We start from the raw sequence: 17,606 nt of genomic DNA, 5'->3' as shown, positions 1-17,606 counted from the left end.
GTCTGAGAAGGGGGGTTGGAGAGCCTCCCCTCGGCCCAAGGGCCTCCTCAGCCCCTCCCTGCCCTGCCCAGCCGTCACCACCCCCAGAGGGCACAGGCTTCGCTGTGCCTCAAAGCAAGAGCCCCAGAGCAACTGAACAGAGCAGGCAGAAGACCTGCAAGCCACAGTGGCTGCCCTTTGCGTGCTGCGAGGTGGAGGACCCTGGGCAGGAAGCTGGCTGAGCCCCAAGACCCAGGGGGCCATGGGCGGGGAGCTGGTGCCTGGCCTGGGGGCCCTGCAGCGGCGAAAACGCCTGCTGGAGCAGGAAACGTGGCTGGCCTGCTGGGCACTGACGCTGGCGGGGATTGGCATCGGGCTCATGGTACTACACGCAGAGATGCTGTGGTTCGGAGGGTGTCCGGTGAGTGGAACACTTATTCTGGGTCACGAGAGGCTGGGGGCTGAGGCTTCTGGATCTGAGGGAGGAGGGGCTGGGGGCTGGTGTTCTTGGGTCTGAGGGAGGAGTGGCTGGGGGCCCGGATGCCTGGGTCCAAGGGGGGAGGGGCTGGGGGCCTGGACTCCTAGTCTGAGGGAGGAAGGGAGCTGGAAGCTAGAATCTGAGATCCAGGGAGGCAAATGCTGGGGGTCCTCTCTGCAAAAGGAAGGGAAGAAGGATCTCAGTGTCTCAGTCCTTGGCAGTATCGCAATTAGATGGCTGGAGGTCCAGGACCCCTGGAGTCAGCGGGGAGAGGGTCGATCAGATACTCCAGTCCCCCAAGAGCAGATAAGGGGAGCGGTAACCCTAGGTTCGGTGAAGGGAGGGTGTGGGGACTAACTTTTTCCAGGAGGCAGCAGTGGCTCCTCGGTCCTTATCTAAACTCTGTTTATCCAGTACCGCAGCACAAAGGGTAGAGACCAAAAGAAACTGGTGGGGGCGGGGGGTGGAAATGGGGGCTCGCGCGCGCGCATTCACACACTGTTCCATCTATATCATCAATAAGCCCCACTTCCCCAGAATCTATATGCTGTTTAGTCTGGCAAATAATGGAAAGTAGGTTCATAGGAGCCTGGACTCCTGGGCCCCAGGGGAGGAGGAGACCCTGGGGAGAAGGCCTCTTTGGGGGAAGGAGCTGACTTTGATGGAAGACAGTGAATGGGAAGGGAGAGAGCAGGTGGGGCCAGAGCAGGTCTGAGCAGGCTCCCGGCACATTCCAGCCCTGGTCGGGGCAGCGATGGGGGCACATGGAGGACATGGGTCAGAATTAGTGGCTTGAGAACAGAACAGAATTGCTCAACAGGAAAGGAGGGGTTGGAGACCAGTCTGGAGTAAAGGGATGTGGAATCGGGCTGGTTGGGGGGAGTGATCTGGAGATTGAGTTGGGGAGATTTTTGGGGGATGGAGGCTCAGGCTTGGGATTTTGGGGTGAGGGAGGCAGGCAGCTCTCAGATGACCAGGAGCCACATGGAAGGTCAGGGCAGGCTGGTTTCCTCTGGCCAGGGGGCCGAGGCGAGGGCAGCGGGCACTGAGGGGGTGCGGCAGGCGAAGCCCATGCCAACAGGAAGCATGGCCGGGCCTCTGCGCTGCTCCCACGCTCCAGCACCCCGCCCAGCAGGGGAGGCGCAGACATAGGAGCCTGGGCAGACATGAAGGGACAAGGGGGTCACTCCCACCCACTCCCTCCATGTTCTCACTTCTCATTTCTTCCCTTCCTTTACCACCTGCCAGGCTTCGGCCTCCAGCAGTGGGATTCTGGGGAAGCCGCTGTAGCTCTTTGGGCCTCATCTGTAAGCTGGGGGTGAGGGTTAAATCCATAATTCTAGGGATCCTCCTCAGCCCTGTTTCTATGACCGCCTTGGTAACAGCCATCTTTGGCTGTTACCCTCCCTACCTCCATCTCAATCTAATGAACTTATTTGCCTGGGACCCAGACACCTGCTTGCGATTGGGAAGGGTCTGGAGGAGAGGCAGGTGCCAACCTCCAGGAGTAAAGGGGAGCAAGGCAGAGATATCAGAGGGAGGTGGGGGAGTGTCTGGGAACTGGAGAAGTTGAGATGACCATCGAAGTGGGCTGGACTGTGCGGAGGGAGGGGGGATTTGTGTCTGGTGGAGTTTGGGACAAGCTAAAGAAAGAGACAAGGAGTGGGGTGTCAGAGAAGGACGAGGAGTGGGGGAGGGCTGGGGACAACAGCACCATTGTTCAGGAAGGGGTGGGGGGGCAGGCCCCCTGGGGCAGGAAACTGGCTCTCTTCCCCGCCCCCCCACCCCGCACAGGGACAGGCCCTGCCCACTCCAGGGGAGCTGGCAGCATCTTAGCAGAAACAGGTGTCTTAGGAGAAACACGTGGGAGCCCAGGTTGTCACCTCCCCCTGACAACACCCCCCCCCGTTAGGAACACTGCCCCCCATCCCCTCAGGGAATCCAGCAGTCCCAGTCCCCTCTAAATCCTTTTCTCAGAATTTCTAGATTCCTCCAAGTTATTGCCACACAAAGGGAGGGGGAAAAAAAACCCTCCGTGTTTTCTGGAGGCCACGTGCTTCCGGCCAGATCTGCCCTGGGCTTAGAGCCAGGAGAGCAGGCAGCAGGTGGGGGAGAGGGGATGCGGGGCAAGGGCTGGGGGGCCTTTCTCGGAGCTGGGTCCGGGGCCTCTCAGGGACTCAGCCCCCTGTGTGAGGGCAGGGGAGGGTGCCGTTCGTTCCTTGGGGACAGAGTGATAGTTTCCAGGCTCCATGGGAACTGGGGCCTGGGGGGTGGGATATGAAGTTGCTTTCTAGGGCAGGACTGACTGGGTGGGAAGGGGCGGGCACTCTTCAGAGGCCCGATGTCTGCTCCTAGGCACACGCCTGCACCCACACACACAACTGAGGGACTCTTTCTGTGGGGAAGTAGATGGGAATTAAGAAGGAATGTGAGTTTCAAGTTCTCCCCTAAGGGATGGGAATCCTAGGAGGAGAGCTGAGGACACTGGCACCGGCGCCAGGGCTGTCCAGCTGGGAAGGATGGGGACCAGAGGATGGTTCTGAGACTTTCCTAGAACTGAGACTTCAGGAGGAACTGGGTTGGGGCTTGTGGGGAAAGGGGGCTAGGAAACCGGGAATGGAGAAGGAAAGGCTGCTCGGGAAGAAGGTAGAGGGGACTGACAGATGGAGACCTGGGACCTCACGCCTTTTTCTCTCTCTCCCAATATAGTGGGCGGTCTACCTGTTCCTGGTTAAATGCATTATCAGCATCTCCACCTTCTTGCTCCTTTGCTTCATCTTGGCCTTTCATGCCAAGGAGGTTCAGGTAGGGCAGACCCCGCCCCACCCCTTTCCTTTGCCCCCAGCCCCTACCGCGCCCTGTCGCCTCATTCTTTCCATCCTCCTCCTCCTCCTGGGCTGAGTAATGAGGTTCCTCTGCCCTGAGATGCGTCCACACCCTCATCCACTGGGATGGGATGAACCTCAGACAGACCGACAGCCTCCTGGAGCAGCCCGGCCCCCTCCTCCACCTGCAGCCCCCGGTCTCCCTTGCACACTCATCCCAGATGCTGAGTTCCTGTCCCCTGGCCTCTGCCCACTCTGCCCCCAGGCAGCCTCACTCCAGGCCCAGCTTCCCAGATCTCTGTCCTCCGTCCCTGAGCCTCCACCAATTCCAACCCCAAGCCACCTGAGACCCCAGGAATGTGTCAACATCCCCCTGACCCAGGAGCCCTTCCCACCACGGTCCTATCTTACTGGGACGTTCAACTCCCCACTCCGGATCCTGTCCCTCGTCTCTTCCCCCATATAAAGTGGAGGTTACTGGCCATATGCAGTATTGTCCCTTGCAGTGCCTGGTACGTCAGAGGCGCTCAGTGAAAAGTACGCATTGGCGTCAGAAGTCATTTGAGCAGTGCCACTGGCCACCTGAGCAACCAGGGCCTCAGTTCCCACACCTATGAAATGAGCGTAATAATTCTTTCAGTCTCCTGTGTTGTGACCATTCACTGAGACACAACATGTAAGCGGTGGCTGGTGCACCCAAAGTGCCCGTCAACATTGGCTGCTGTCGTTGCTAATGATATGACGACTACAATGACTATACTCCTGACCTCAGAAAACAGGAGTAGGGGATGGCTCCATGGATGTGGATCGTAAGCTCCAGGAAGGCAGGAGTTTCTGTCTCTTGCTCACCTCAAAATGTAGAACAATCTCGGGCACACACTAGGCACTCACTAAGTGCTCCTGGGCTGAAAGTTCTGGAAGTGGGCTGACACTAGGAGGGAGGGGAGAAGTGGGAGAGATGTCTTCCCCGGGTCCTGCCCTGCTCCGTGCTCACCCTCCTCAGCCCCACGCCCCTGCGCCGCTATCTGCCTCCTTCCCTCACCCGGCAGGCGCGCCCCCCTTATCTCCCGGCGCAGGCTGGCGGCGCCTCCCTGACCTTCGTGTGACCCCCCCTCCCGGTCTGTACCCTCCCCGCAGCTGTTCATGACTGACAACGGCCTCCGGGACTGGCGCGTGGCGCTAACGGGGCGGCAGGTGGCGCAGATCGTGCTGGAGCTGGCCGTGTGCGGGCTGCACCCGGTGCCGCTGCGGGGCCCACCGTGCACGCAGGGTTCCGGGGCCCCGTCGATCGCCATGCAGTCCTGGCCCGGCTTTCTGAGCCAGGGGGAGGCGCTGCTGTCACTGGCCATGCTGCTGCGCCTCTACTTGGTGCCCCGCGCCGTGCTCCTGCGCAGCGGCGTGCTGCTCAACGCGTCCTACCGCAGCATCGGCGCCCTCAACCAGGTCCGCTTCCGCCACTGGTTCGTGGCCAAGCTGTACATGAACACGCACCCCGGCCGGCTGCTGCTCTGCCTCACGCTTGGCCTCTGGGTCACCACCGCCTGGGTGCTGTCGGTGGCCGAGAGGTGAGGGTGCTGGGGAATGGGCGGGGGTTCCAGGAGAGTCCGGAGACGCCGCTGACAGCAGCGCCGGGCGCCAAGCAGCGAGCGGGGAAGGCTGTTTGTCCACAGTCGTCTGGGCAGCCCCAGCCCTTCCTCCACCTGCAGCCTCCGACCTCCCCAGGCGCACACAGGCCCTAGGAAGCCCTTCCCTTCCTGCTTCCCAACCTCTCCTGCTTCAGGTTTCCAGGCATCTGTTCTGCCTTGAAACCCAGGTCCTGGGGCCTGAGCCGAGCATCACATCTGCCTTGGAGGAACTGGCACAGGTGCACTGTAGGTGCTCACCAGGGTGGCGGCTGGGCTGCTCGGGGACTGCCGTGGAAGGGAGTTCCCTGCAGCGACCTGGGACCCGACCCCAGGCTGCCTGCTGCACGTGGTGCCCAGGACGCTGGGCCCGGGCCTGCAGGGCCTCAGACTCTCTCTCTCTCTCTCTCTCTCTCTCTCTCTCTCACACACACACACACATACACACACACACACACACACACACACACACACACACAGAAATTGGGGGTAACCTTAGCCCATGGTTCTCAAAGTGTGGTCCCAGGACCAGCAGCATCACCTGAGAACATGCTGCAAACCCAAATTCTCAGGCACCACCCAGGCCTACCCAGTTTAAAGCTCTGACAGGCAGGGCCCAGCAGTCTGTCCGAACAGGTGAGCCTGATGCCGGCTCAAGCGCCAGGGCCCCTGGTTAGTGCCTCTGGCCAAGGGTCCTCGAGGGGAGGTGGAGGGAGAAGACCTGGCTTTAGATCTGTCCTTTCTGAGCCTGTTTTCTTATCTGTAAAATGGGTCAGTTTTACAGATTCCGCCATCTGTGAAGTCTCCCTGGCAATTCCCATCTTTTGTCATGTTAAACGTCTTCATCTTGCATGCCCTCCGTTTTCCCAGCTGGGCTGTCAGTGGGGATCAGGGTCCATGCACGGTCTTCCCACCTTGTTTCTTATCTGAAAAATGGGAGGATGGGGAGAAAGTCACGTTGCTAAGTCCCAGGGCAGAAGTCCTCAAACTTGACTGTTCTTCAGGATGAAGGGGGGTGGGTCTCGCTAACAGTGCAGATTCGGTTCCCACCTCCAGACAATAATTTAGTGGCTCTGAGGTGTCTGGGACCTGCATGGGTGGAAGCTTTTTCTACTGTGTCTGGCACAAGAGGGGTCTGTGGGCCAAAGTGGGGCAAGCCCCAGTTTTCGATCCCTTTCATGGCTGGGCCGAAATGCCCCCTTCTATGAAATGAAGAGAAAGTGCAGAGTCCCCCCTTTTTAGCCCTGATAGAGGGCCATCTCTAGGCCAGGCAGCATCTTCGTGGAAATGAGAAAATAAGGCTCCCCTTCCTCTGGGTAGATGCAGCCCCCTGTCAGGGTCTGGCCAGTGGACTGCGGGCTGGGTTTCTGCCCCTCAACTCCTCAACCACATGAATGCAGCAGCCCTGGTAGCTTCCCTGAAACCAAGCAGGTTTGGGAACTGGCTGCACCCAGGTTCCAGTCCCACAGGCCAGAGTGTTGAGCATCCGGCCCAGCTCACAGCAGAGAGGAGGCCAGGTGGGCTCTCCAAAGCCCAGAACTTACTGGCTTTTTTTCTGGGTGCCTCCTGGGACTGTGGCTATGTTTTAGGAAGGAGGGTTTCAGATACCATGGGCGCCCCAGCAGTGGAGTTTCAGAACTAACTCGCCCTTCCCCACAGGCAGGCTGTCAACGCCACCGGACACCTTTCAGACACTCTGTGGCTGATCCCCATCACATTCCTGACCATTGGCTACGGGGATGTGGTGCCGGGCACCACGTGGGGCAAGATCGTCTGCCTCTGCACTGGAGTCATGGTGAGTACAGCCACCTCGGGAACACTATCCCTATTCCAAACTCGTCACTCCCAGCCCCAGGAAACATGGAGCCAACACAGGCAATGAGGGACCCCCTCCAGAAACGTGGGTATCTGGTCCCCCACAGCCCCAGTCCCTCTCTAGGACACAGACCTCCCCCAGCCCCATTTCCTATTAAAACCCAGGAATCCATCCCCAAAGTCCTTGCTTTCTCTGGAAGCTGAGACCTCAGCCCTCAACCTCCTCAGGGACACAAGGCCCCTGACTTCCCAGCCCCATTTCCTTCCAGAATGCAGGAGTCCAGCCCTGACCCCCCTCATAGCTCAGGCACCCTGCCCCACCCCCTTGCCTCCCCGTCATCCTGGACACAGGCATTGTTTCCCAGCACTAGGACCTAGGAATCCAGTCTCGCGGACTCCTTCAAGGCTATAGAGTCTACTCATGGAGAGCGCGCCTGTGGGGCCAGGCCGCCTGGGTTCAAATCCGGCTTCTGCCACTTCCTAGCTGGAAGCAAGCCATAGAGTCTCTCTGAACCTCCGTTTCCTCATCTATAAAATGGGGTGTTTATGCTAGTGAACGCCGTATGGGGTTCCCAGGAAGATTAAATGAATTAAAACATGGGGTATTCAACCTTTTGGTGTCTCTGGGCCACACTGGAAGAACAAGAGTTGTCTTGGACACACAAATACACAAACACTAATGAAAGCTGATGAGCAAAAAAAAAAAAAGGTTTCAAGTAAATTTACAATTTTGTGTTGGGCTGCATCCATAGTTATCCTGGGCTGTGTGCGGCCCACAGGCTGCAGGTCGGACACCCCTTGATGAAAGGGTCTCAAACAGTGTCCAGCATATAAGAAATGCTCAGGAAATAGGGTGGAGCTGGAGGGCCTGTTATTGTAACTGGCCCCAGGCATCTGCCACCCTTGCCACAGCACCTGTGCCCTCAGGGATGAAGCAGAGGTTCTCCAGCCCCAGATTACACCTCCTCCTGAACCCAGACACCCATCCCTTCCCTTCATAGACCCAGGCATCCAGTCCCCCCATGCAACCCTTACGCCCCTCCAGGACCCAGCACCCAATGCCTTGGCCTTCACCTCCCCAAGAGACCCGGCTCCCCTTACCCTCAGGGACTCAAGCCGCCAGTCCCCAGCTCTGATGTTGTCCCAGGAAGGGTATGTGGAGTCCCTAAGCATTGGGCCCACAGGTGTTAGATGGGGTGGCAGGGGAACGTCACACACACGGAGTGGTACCTGTGACAAGGAAAGAGGTACAGAGACTCAGCTAGGGAAACACTCCTTCCTCATTTGACAAAAAGAGACACTGAAACCTAGAGAGATAAGGTGGCTAGCACTGGAGTTCACAGCCCTGTCCTGGCCAAGATTTCCCCTGTTGCAATGGAATTAGAGGAACTTTTGAGCACTCACACCCTGTGCCCGTCTCTCTTCTAAACACTCCCCAGGCGTCAAATTAGAGAATCCACAGGGGAATACTGTGAGGACATTTTACAGAGGAGAAACAGAGGCGCTCGGACTGTAAACAGCTTGCTCAAAGCTGGGTTTGGAGCCCAAGCAGTCCCAGAGCAAGTGTTTGTAGCTAGCGACTTCCGAGTGGTTAAGAGCTGAAACACGTGGGTGGGGAGGCTTGAGAAGAAGACGCCTTCTAACTCAAGGAAGAGTGACCAGGTGCCGCAGAGCAGTTGGGGTCTGATGAGGTCTGGAAGGATTGGAGGCCTCGGGAGAGGGAAGGGAGAAAAATGAGTATTCGGACCCAGGTGCTCAGGCAGGTGAGACGATTTGAGGCCAGGGCCGCGCTGTCTGGGAGGGAGGCAAGGCCGAGCAGGGAGAGGCCAGGATCTGGGAAGGCCCTGAAAGCCGGGCTCGGATGTCTGGGGCTGTGGGTAGACGATTAGGGTGGGGGAGGGGGACAGGGTCATAACTGGGCTTAGATGTCCCGGGGGTCAGGGCAGGGTAAGCAGAAGCTGGAGATAACCCAGGAGGAAGACAGGGCCAGAACTGGGCAGAGGCTTTGGCAGTGGGAGGAGGGAGAGGGCGCCCTCAGTGACCTCACGGCCAGCTGGGTGTGAGCAGCAGGGAGGAAGGGGGCCCGCAGGAGCTTGCGCTCTGCCTTTAGCCCAGACCAGCCCTCCTCTCCTCCTCCAATCATACCCTGAATGGAAGAGGACATGCTGATGGTGTAAATGCCGCACACAGGAGTTGGCCTCAGGCGGGTGATTTCTGATCCTTGCTTCACCCCTTGAAGCAGTTTGCTTGTCTGTCAACTAGGGGTGGTCAGGCCTGCCTTCTGTGGCTGTTGAGAGGGTCCAGGAGAGAGCTGGTGGCACAGAGCAGGTATACAGAGCCTGCGGCCCGTGTGTCACAGTGCCTGCCGTGCCCACAGGGGGTCTGCTGCACAGCCCTGCTGGTGGCCGTGGTGGCTCGGAAGCTGGAGTTTAATAAGGCAGAGAAGCATGTGCACAACTTCATGATGGACATCCAATATGGCAAAGAGGTGAGGACCAGCCTACACAGGAGTCTCAGCCCCAAAACCCTCCTCCCTCAGGCCCAGGAGTCCGGGCCCCGGCCCCCTCCTCCCAGAGCCTCGGGGGTCTACCTGCACTGACACTGTGCCCCCACCCCCAGATGAAGGAGTCAGCTGCCCGAGTGCTGCAAGGGGCCTGGATGTTCTACAAACATACACGCAGGAAGGACTCTAGAGGCGCCCGCAGGAACCAGCGCAGGCTGCTGGCCGCCATCAACACGTGAGCCCTGCTGTGTGTGCACGTGGGAGCGTGTACCCATGTACACCTGTGTTCACATCTTGCCCCTGTGTGGCATGTGTAAGCATGCACACCCATGTGTGACTGAACAGCCGTTCCCCTGGACCTCAGTGACTGTGTGTCTGTGGTGGCTGATTTTGCATGTTTCAGAGTGTGGGCCTGGACACCTGCATCTCCCCAGGGAGGTGGACTCATGGGTGCAGGCTGACCCCCAGCTCTCTGGCAACTTTTCCTCTTTGTACTGTGTTTGCATGGGTCTCTCCTCCCCTCATCCCTCTCCCGAGCTAAGACCGCATCGGGAGACCAGGCTTACAGGAAAACTGACCACCTGTTTCTTCCCGCAGGTTCCGCCAGGTGCGCCTGAAACACCGAAAGCTCCAGGAACAAGTGAATTCCATGGTGGACATCTCCAAGGTACCAGGATCTGTGGGAGTGGGTCTGGGGAAAGAGCGAGGCTGGGGCAGGGAAAACTGGCCCTGGAATGGAACAGTGGCCAGGGCCTGGCACACACAGGCGCGCAATAAAGGTCTGTGGTGGAATGAATGAATGAAGCAATACTGAGTTTCCTAAGCTCCTGTGTGGTACCGAGAGAGAGATCCCTTTTAAATTAATTAAAAAAAAAAAAAAAAAAAAAAAAAAAACCTGCACAAAGAACTCCACTGTTTAGTTTTAAATTATCTTTATTGTCAATTTACCTACATGTGGACGGATATAAAATTCCTTCCAACTCTTATACAATAATAAAACCAAAGCAAATTTACAAACCAAGCCCAAATACACATGGCAAAACCAATAAAATGCAAATTAACAGCAATGACATGGGGAAGGGTAACATTCTTTCAATAAAACTCAATCTCTGCTGCTATTGCGGGGGGCGGGGTAGGGCCACGGGTACTTCACCTGCCTGGCCAAGCGACTCAGCTCGCCCACCTCCTGCTGGGACCACCTGATTCCACCAGCGCTCAGGGCAGCGACGACGTCACACCCCTCGGCTTGATTCACACCATCTTTTGCTCGTCCGGTGGCCTTTGCTTTTTCTCATTACTCCGCGACAATTCAAACAGTGGCCCTCGGCACCAATGCCACGGTAAACACAGTCACAGATACAGGCCTCTATACTGCATGGCTCAGTGAGGAGTTGACGGCCCGACCTGCCAGAACTGACAGGTGATAATTTCCTTAGATTGTTGAGCCATAAAACACAGAATGAAAGAATTCTCACAGAAAGCTCATACACCCTCAAGCATGAAGCCGTGGACCCTAGTTTGAGACAGAAGGGAAAGGGCTGTGTGGATTTTGAAGCCAGGCACTCCTCAACTCCGCCAGTATTTAGTATCTACTACATCCTACGCCTTATTCTAGGTGCTGCCTTGGGCACGTCAGTTAACTGCTCCAGGCCTGTTTCCTCGGCTGTAAATATGAGAACAGAATTCTCACTCCCCATGGCCTTTAGGACTTTAAACCACACAGGAAAAGCACCTGGCCAAGGAACTGGGGTGTGGTAGGGGGTCAATAATTGGTAACTGCTATGACTGAGTACAGTCCTCGAGGGCCTGTAATGATTTATTCCACTGCTTTACTCCATGGGACAGAGGGTGTACCCCAGCCCCCTCACACCTCTGACCCCCTCTCTGCCCAGATGCACATGATCCTGTGTGACTTGCAGCTGGGTCTGAGCAGCTCACACCAGGCCCTGGAAAAGCGGATTGATGCACTGGCAGGGAGGCTGGACACCCTGACCGAGCTGCTTAGCACTGTCCTGAGACCGAGGCAGCTTCCAGAACCCAGCCAGGAGGCCACATAGCTGGTGAGCAGGCTGGTACTTGGGCAGGAAATTCTGGAGGAAAGGTGCCTGTGGTCAGCACCTGACATGGTGAAGGGGGCAGGGCATGACCTGTAGGCAGGGCCAACCTTTCTCTTCCGCTCTGTGGTGGGAGGAGAGGACTCCAAGTTCGGGACTGGACGGGCAGTGAAGAAAGCAGCCGTTTTTTCTCCCCTTTGCTGACCCTCAATATCCTCTCTCCCTTTGTTTGCTTGGAATCTGTCTCTCTCTCTCCGCCTGTCTCTGGGCACATTCTCTAGCTCGTTCCAAATGTTTGGTTGCCCCTGATCTCTTGGTGCTGGGTACACCCACGCTTTTCCTTTCTCTTCTGTCCACTGGTTTCTGTCTGTCTCCACTTCTGTGTCCCCTTCCTTGCTCCTCCTTTGGTGTCTGGTCTGCCTGTCCATCCATCTCCCTTTGTCTCCCCAGGCCCCACGGAGGAAGAACCAGGCTACTTTACCCAGGACTCAGGTCCAGAACATTCTCCCTTCTACTCCTGATGCAGCCCTATGAATAAAGCACCTCTAATGCAAGGACTCAAGGGGGCCCTACCTTAGGGTGGGCTGACTCGCTGAGGCTGCTGGAGGGGACAATGGCTGAAGGAGGGAGGCCGTGGCCCACCCGAGGCCCCAAATGGGGAAACAGTCACCACCACCCCATGTATCCTCAACCAAAACATCCTCACAGTGCTGCCACAGATGACCTCCAGCTAAGCGGAGGTACCTGGGGGCTGGGATGGCTGGAGCCCAGAGGAGGAGGGGACTGAGGGCCCAGAGTCCAGGATCCTGGGGTGCCTCAGTTGCCCGCTGGTCAGGAGAGCTGAAGGAACCAGGTCTGAAGCCGGGGCAAGGCAGGAGGCGGTGCCCCCTGGTGGGAGAGCAGGAGATGCCATTTTTCTAGATTTACAGAGAATATTGTCAGAAGGAGGTAGAGGGGGTGAAGGGGCTCACAGTCTCTGCTCTTATACTTCGTAATAAATGTTAAAGAGAAGTTGTTGTTTCTTTCTAAACATGTCCACACTTCAAAGAGACAGGTCATCCAGTGGAAGGCCTTTACCCTACCCTATCTGAGCCTCAGTTTCCCCATCTATGAAACAGAGACCTCCCCTAAGTGCCCTTTGAGGTCTGCAGGCTCTGCCATCCACTGGCTGTGATTTGGGGCAAATGGCTCCACTTCTCTGAACATTCTACCTCAGCTATAAAATGGGGCCACCCCCCGTGGAACTGCGGTGAAGACTGGGACAGAGTGGCACAGAGGTTCAGTCATTCAGTAAGAACCAAATATTTGAGATGATCTATTGTTGCTATTGATTTTCAGACACAATGCATGGCTGTCCTTTTTCCCTCTACTCATCTCACTAGACCCAGTGACAACTTGTCTGTCAGGAGACTAGCAGGAACCCCAAACCATCCCACATACTCATTGCACATCCGCTAGGTCTCAGGCAGGAGAAATGGAGGGGGCTGGCACTTCCAGAGGCCCTACTGTACGCCCAGCTCTCTGCTCTTTATAAATCACAGATAGAGACTGAAGTTTCGAAAGGGGCCAGGCCTGGTCGGTGAGAACCAGGGCTGCAGGGCCCAGATTCACACCCAGCCTGCCTGTCCCTTCGTGAGTCAGAGGCAGAGTGGCCTTGGGGCTTGGACCCAGGACTCACTTCCCACAGTGGCTTCATGCCACTTTGAGAGGCTGATTCATTCCCACTTCCCTCGATTTTTGATTTTCAGGGAAGCCCAAGCTGCGAGTCATCCTCTGCTGAACTATTTTTGGATTTCCCTGCAAGCCCACAGCCAGCCTCACCCCTCAGCCCTGCTAAACTGGGGCCTGTACCACCCACTGCCAGACCGCCCTTCCTCACCGCCACCCCACCTGCGGAGTCAAGGAGACAGGGACTAGATGGAACCTCTGCAGACATTTCCAACAGCCTCCTCCTGCAGGAAGCCCTACTTACAGTATCACCAGATCCTCCGCTGAAAGGTCTTTTGTGGGTCCCCCCTTCATCTCTTCGTCTCTCCTCCCCCACCCGCCCCCCCTTTAGCTGGCAAACCCCTAAACTGCTTCCTACTCTTCCTTTAGGCCTTGGCTTAGGTTTTCCTCTAGGAAGCGCTCTCTGATGCTCCCATAGCCCCATGAACCTGTCTCTATCACAATATTAATGGGGCTAAGAACATGTTAAGCCCTTTGTGTAACCGATCTTATAAAGTCTCTATAGAAGGAGGCAAAGTGGGTCCTGTGGGTCCTGCTTTACAGAGGAGAAAACTCAGATTAAGACGTCTGGCCAAAGCCACAGCACGGAGGTGGGGGAGCTGGGATCCGACCCAGGCAGCCTGGCTGCAGAGACCCAACACGCGGTGAACAGGTCTGCTCAGCTCATCACACCATATTCTCATTTTTGTTCACTATTGTGTCTCCAGTGCCATATGCAAGGCCTTGAATGAGCACTCTGAACCTCTGGGGTGGCCCAAAGCCCCTCACCTTCTACCACACGTTTGTTCCCAGAGACAAGGGGGGAGCTTTTTGACTGAGCTCCCAGTTCTGAATTCTCTGGGGTCTGCCCCGCCTACCCGCCCATTCTCAGTCTCCCCGTGGGTGCAGGGCCTGACTGATGTCCCTGCTTCCGGCAGTTTGTGCACTCCCTCTCCCAGAGCCTCTCCTGGAGCCAGCCCTTCCTGACAGCCCCAGCCGGCTCTGTCCCTGAGGGGCTCGGCATCAGGGGGATTTTTTGGCTACTTCCCTTTCCTACCTGTTTTGTCTACGCTCCCATAAGAGGACTGGGTAGGAAAGAGGGTCCAGAGAGGAGTGGGGGGCAGACCAGGGTTGGAGAACCAGCCAGGAGCTGAGGCAGGGGGCCAAGCCCTGGCCTCTGCCCTCCCATGGAGCACCCCTTGCCTCTGGGGACCTTTCTAATACTGACTGGGCCCTTCTCTTGCTCAAAAACTTCCCATGGCTCTCACCTGCCCTCTGTCAGTCTAGCTCCTAAGCCTAGCTCATATTTCCTTTTATTAAGATCCATTTTACATAAACCACACAAATTTTTAAATGCAGTCTCAACGAACTTCTACAAAGGCATTTGCCTGAGCAGCCCCACTCAGATCAGGCTAGAAGACCCCCGCCATCCTCTAGCCTCACTATTCCCCTCCTGGGTTCTGTGCAGCGGCTAGGAGAGCCACCCAGACTATTCCTTCGTTTGCACTGCAGAATGGTGAACCACCGTGTTCACAAACCCCCAGGCCTCACCTGGCGGGCTCTTCAGATGCTGCCCCCCACACCAGCACCCCCGCCTCCTGACTGCTATGAGACAACCAGTTCCTGTTATGGGCTTTTCCCCACATCAAGCAATTCTCAGACACCAGCTGGGAGTCCTGTAAGAATAACATAATGAGATTTTGCTGAATATTGTGGATGAAAAAGGGATCATACACTAAACCTGACAAGCACAGGGAAGGCCTCAGAGACCAAAAGTAACCACAGAGGATGGCCTGAAATTAAAACCTCCTAACTAAAAGTGAGTCATAGTGAGCAGTCACGTTGGTATTTTCCTTGACAAAAGTCACTTTTTACCTTAACTGAGCCTGTCTGTTGTCTTTTTGCATCTACGATAACATAGCTTCAGAATGTGAAAGTAACCCCCTTTTCCCAGACCCCTCAGGACACACTCACTCACTAGAGCCGCGACCCCCTTGCTGTAACTTGTTTCCCTCACACCGTCTCCACGTGCAGTAAACATTAGCTGTCTTGCAGCCACCAATGCAAAAGGAGCGCGTCTCTCCAGTTCACTCTTTATCTAATCCCAGAGATCGCCCCACCTGCTTTCTCAGACCTCCCTCATCTCCCACCAACCAGTTTCCTGTAACCCTCCTCTCGTCTTTTTCTTTGATTGTAACGTATAAACTGCAACACTGCCATTCTCAGGAGCATTTTCTCAATCCGTTGAGATTCTGCTTCCTGGTAACTGTCGTCAGTTTAGCTTAAGTAAACTAATAAAAATTCTCTACAGGTCTGGACATTTCCCACGTTGACAATATGAAACTAATCTGCTATTATCTACTTAGAGATACTCAGATTCCATAGGATAAGGGCTCTGTCCCACAAGACTGTCCCCTCCCATTTCAGCCAACAATTACAAGTCCAGGTTGTCACCTGTGCTTCTGATCAGAGGTTCTAACAACCCCCTCCCTTGGGTTCCATTAATTTGCTAGAGTAGCTTACAGAAATGCAGAGGCGCATTTTGCTTACTAGATCATCAGCTTATTATAAAAGGATGTAACTCAGAGCAGCCAGAGGGAAGAGCTGCGCAGGGCAACCTAAGGAGAAAGGGATCGGAGCTTCTGTGCTCTCCGAACGCGTCACTATCCCAGCATCCCCACGGACTCACCTCCAGGCAGCTCTTGGAACCTCTTCCTTTTGGTTTTTTTATGGAGGCTCCATTACCTAGTCACGGTTGATGAAATCGCTGGCCATTTAGCAATGCATTCAACCTGCAGCCCCTCTCCCCTCCCAGGAGGTGGGATGGGAGGATGGTGGGACTAAAATTCCAATCCTGTAATCATATGCTTGAATCTCCTGGCCACCAACCCCCATCCTTGGGTTACCTCGGTGCTTTCCAAAAGTCACCTCACTAATAGGAGACTTTTGGTCACTCATCAAAGAAAATTCCAAGGCTTTTAAGAGTTCTGTGCCAGAAACAGAAGGAAGACCAAATAAATATATAGTTATTATAAATCACAGTACTACACCCATTCCTGCCACAGGGCTGCTCTTGCTTCCCAAACATTCTTTGCCCTCACTGCCCACCACCCTCCCCTCCCTCTTGCCCCACACACGCAGAGCAATCATCACCAGTATTTGGCCAGTTCTTTATTCAGGTCCATGAAGGAAGCCTATTATCTGCATCAACATCAGATTGGAAGGAAAAAGACCTGTTTTCAGCTTTTATGCTGTGTGGAATAGCTGCCAACATACACAAACCAGGGGAGTGGTTTTTACAATTTGGAGGGAATGTCAAACAGTAAGACTCTCCTTTCTCTTACCACAATGAGCTGGCCCTTCTGCAATTCCATTCCAACCTCTCTCTCCACCCTGTCTGCACCCCCTCTCGCCCCCTCAGAACCTGGTTCCCAAGTCTCCTCCATTTTCCCCTCTATCACTCCCATCTTAAAAACATCCCATTGTAACTTTAAGCACTTTAGAGCCTCCATTATCTTTAAAGTTCACTATGTGTTCACTATGAAAGTCAGCCTTTATTTTAGATACTGTAAAATAACCAGCATGAAAAATAACCAGTAGGAAATCTTTAAAAGTTCTTGTAAAGCAAAATCCTATTACATGCAATATGAAAGACTTTCACAGACAAAAAGGGCGGAAGAAGCCAGACACAGAAGACCTGCTAGAAGCTTTCATTTCTATGAAGTTCAAGAGCAGGCACAACTAATCTATAGTGACAGGCATCAGCTCAGTGGTTGCTCCTGGAACAGGGGAACTGACAGGGGAACGACGCAGAGCGCAATTTCTGGGTATTTGGAAATGTTAATGGTTACCTGAGTATATATATTTATAAAAAATTCATTGACCTGTACCTGTAAGATCTGTGCCCTTTATGCGCTTTACATTTACGTTTACATCTCACAAAAGAAAGTAAAAGAGAAATAAATACTCATGAACTTCTTACATAACCTGTATTACGCGATTGAGAAGTTTCCATAACATAGACAGAGTAGGGCACAAAAAAGCCATGCTGTTCTCATTGTGGGCGCCACGTCCACTCCCAGCTACTGTCCTGTATCTCTGCTCTCTGGTCAAACACCTTCTGTTTAAAATCCTTTGTTCCCTTGGCACCAGATTATCACCTCTCTTGATGTTCCTGCTTCCTCTCAGCTCCTCTCTAGGATGCTGCTGGTCCTTTCCTGTTCCTCCAATGTGGGAGGCCCCATGGCCTCGTCTCTTTCTATCCCCTCAGCCTGGATGCTTTCAGAAAAACTCAGGGCTTTAAATACCATCTTCATATTATCAGCTCCAAAATACAGCATACTTGTAGCTGTTGATAAAAAGATGGGACATCTGAGATTGACTTTAAAAAAGAAAATGCAGGAAAAAGTGTGCTTCTGTGCAGGAGGGGGAAAGAGAAGAAACAAGTAAAATGTAGATAACTCACCAGCTGATGGGCATGTGGGTGTTCATCATAAAACCTTTGGGTATGTTTTTTAAAAAGTCAGCAAAAATTCTGTATCTACAAATTCTGGCTTCTCCCCCAAACCGTTACCACGTACTTGATGTCCAATGTGCATCTCAAAGTTAAGAAGTTCAAAGCTT

At 54.7% G+C, this 17,606-nt stretch overlaps 1 protein-coding gene across 2 annotated transcripts; it reads left to right on the top strand.

The window, feature by feature from the left end:
* The first annotated feature begins 144 nt into the window (after positions 1-144).
* KCNN4 (potassium calcium-activated channel subfamily N member 4) lies at positions 145-12,224 on the top strand. Of its 2 annotated transcripts, none has more exons than XM_054588442.1 (9): positions 145-400; positions 3,167-3,262; positions 4,420-4,847; positions 6,564-6,699; positions 9,097-9,207; positions 9,339-9,457; positions 9,820-9,889; positions 11,115-11,282; positions 11,727-12,224. In XM_054588442.1, the coding sequence occupies exons 1-8, from the start codon at positions 242-244 to the stop codon at positions 11,277-11,279; spliced, it is 1,284 nt and encodes a 427-aa protein (XP_054444417.1). In that variant the 5' UTR covers positions 145-241; the 3' UTR covers positions 11,280-11,282; positions 11,727-12,224. The 2 variants fall into 2 exon arrangements, with proteins under 2 accessions (XP_054444417.1, XP_054444416.1); XM_054588441.1 differs by lacking the exon at positions 11,727-12,224 and adding an exon at positions 11,558-11,592 and having other exon boundaries at positions 242-400.
* The last annotated feature ends 5,382 nt before the right edge of the window (positions 12,225-17,606 follow it).

The sequence above is a fragment of the Pteronotus mesoamericanus genome, unplaced genomic scaffold (genome assembly GCF_021234165.1).
Source record: "Pteronotus mesoamericanus isolate MK-2021 breed Mesoamerican mustached bat unplaced genomic scaffold, CSHL_Meso_final scaffold_137, whole genome shotgun sequence".
Lineage (NCBI taxonomy): Eukaryota > Metazoa > Chordata > Mammalia > Chiroptera > Mormoopidae > Pteronotus > Pteronotus mesoamericanus.
Note: the sequence above shows the minus strand (reverse complement) of the source record. Positions and strands in the feature narration are given on the sequence as shown.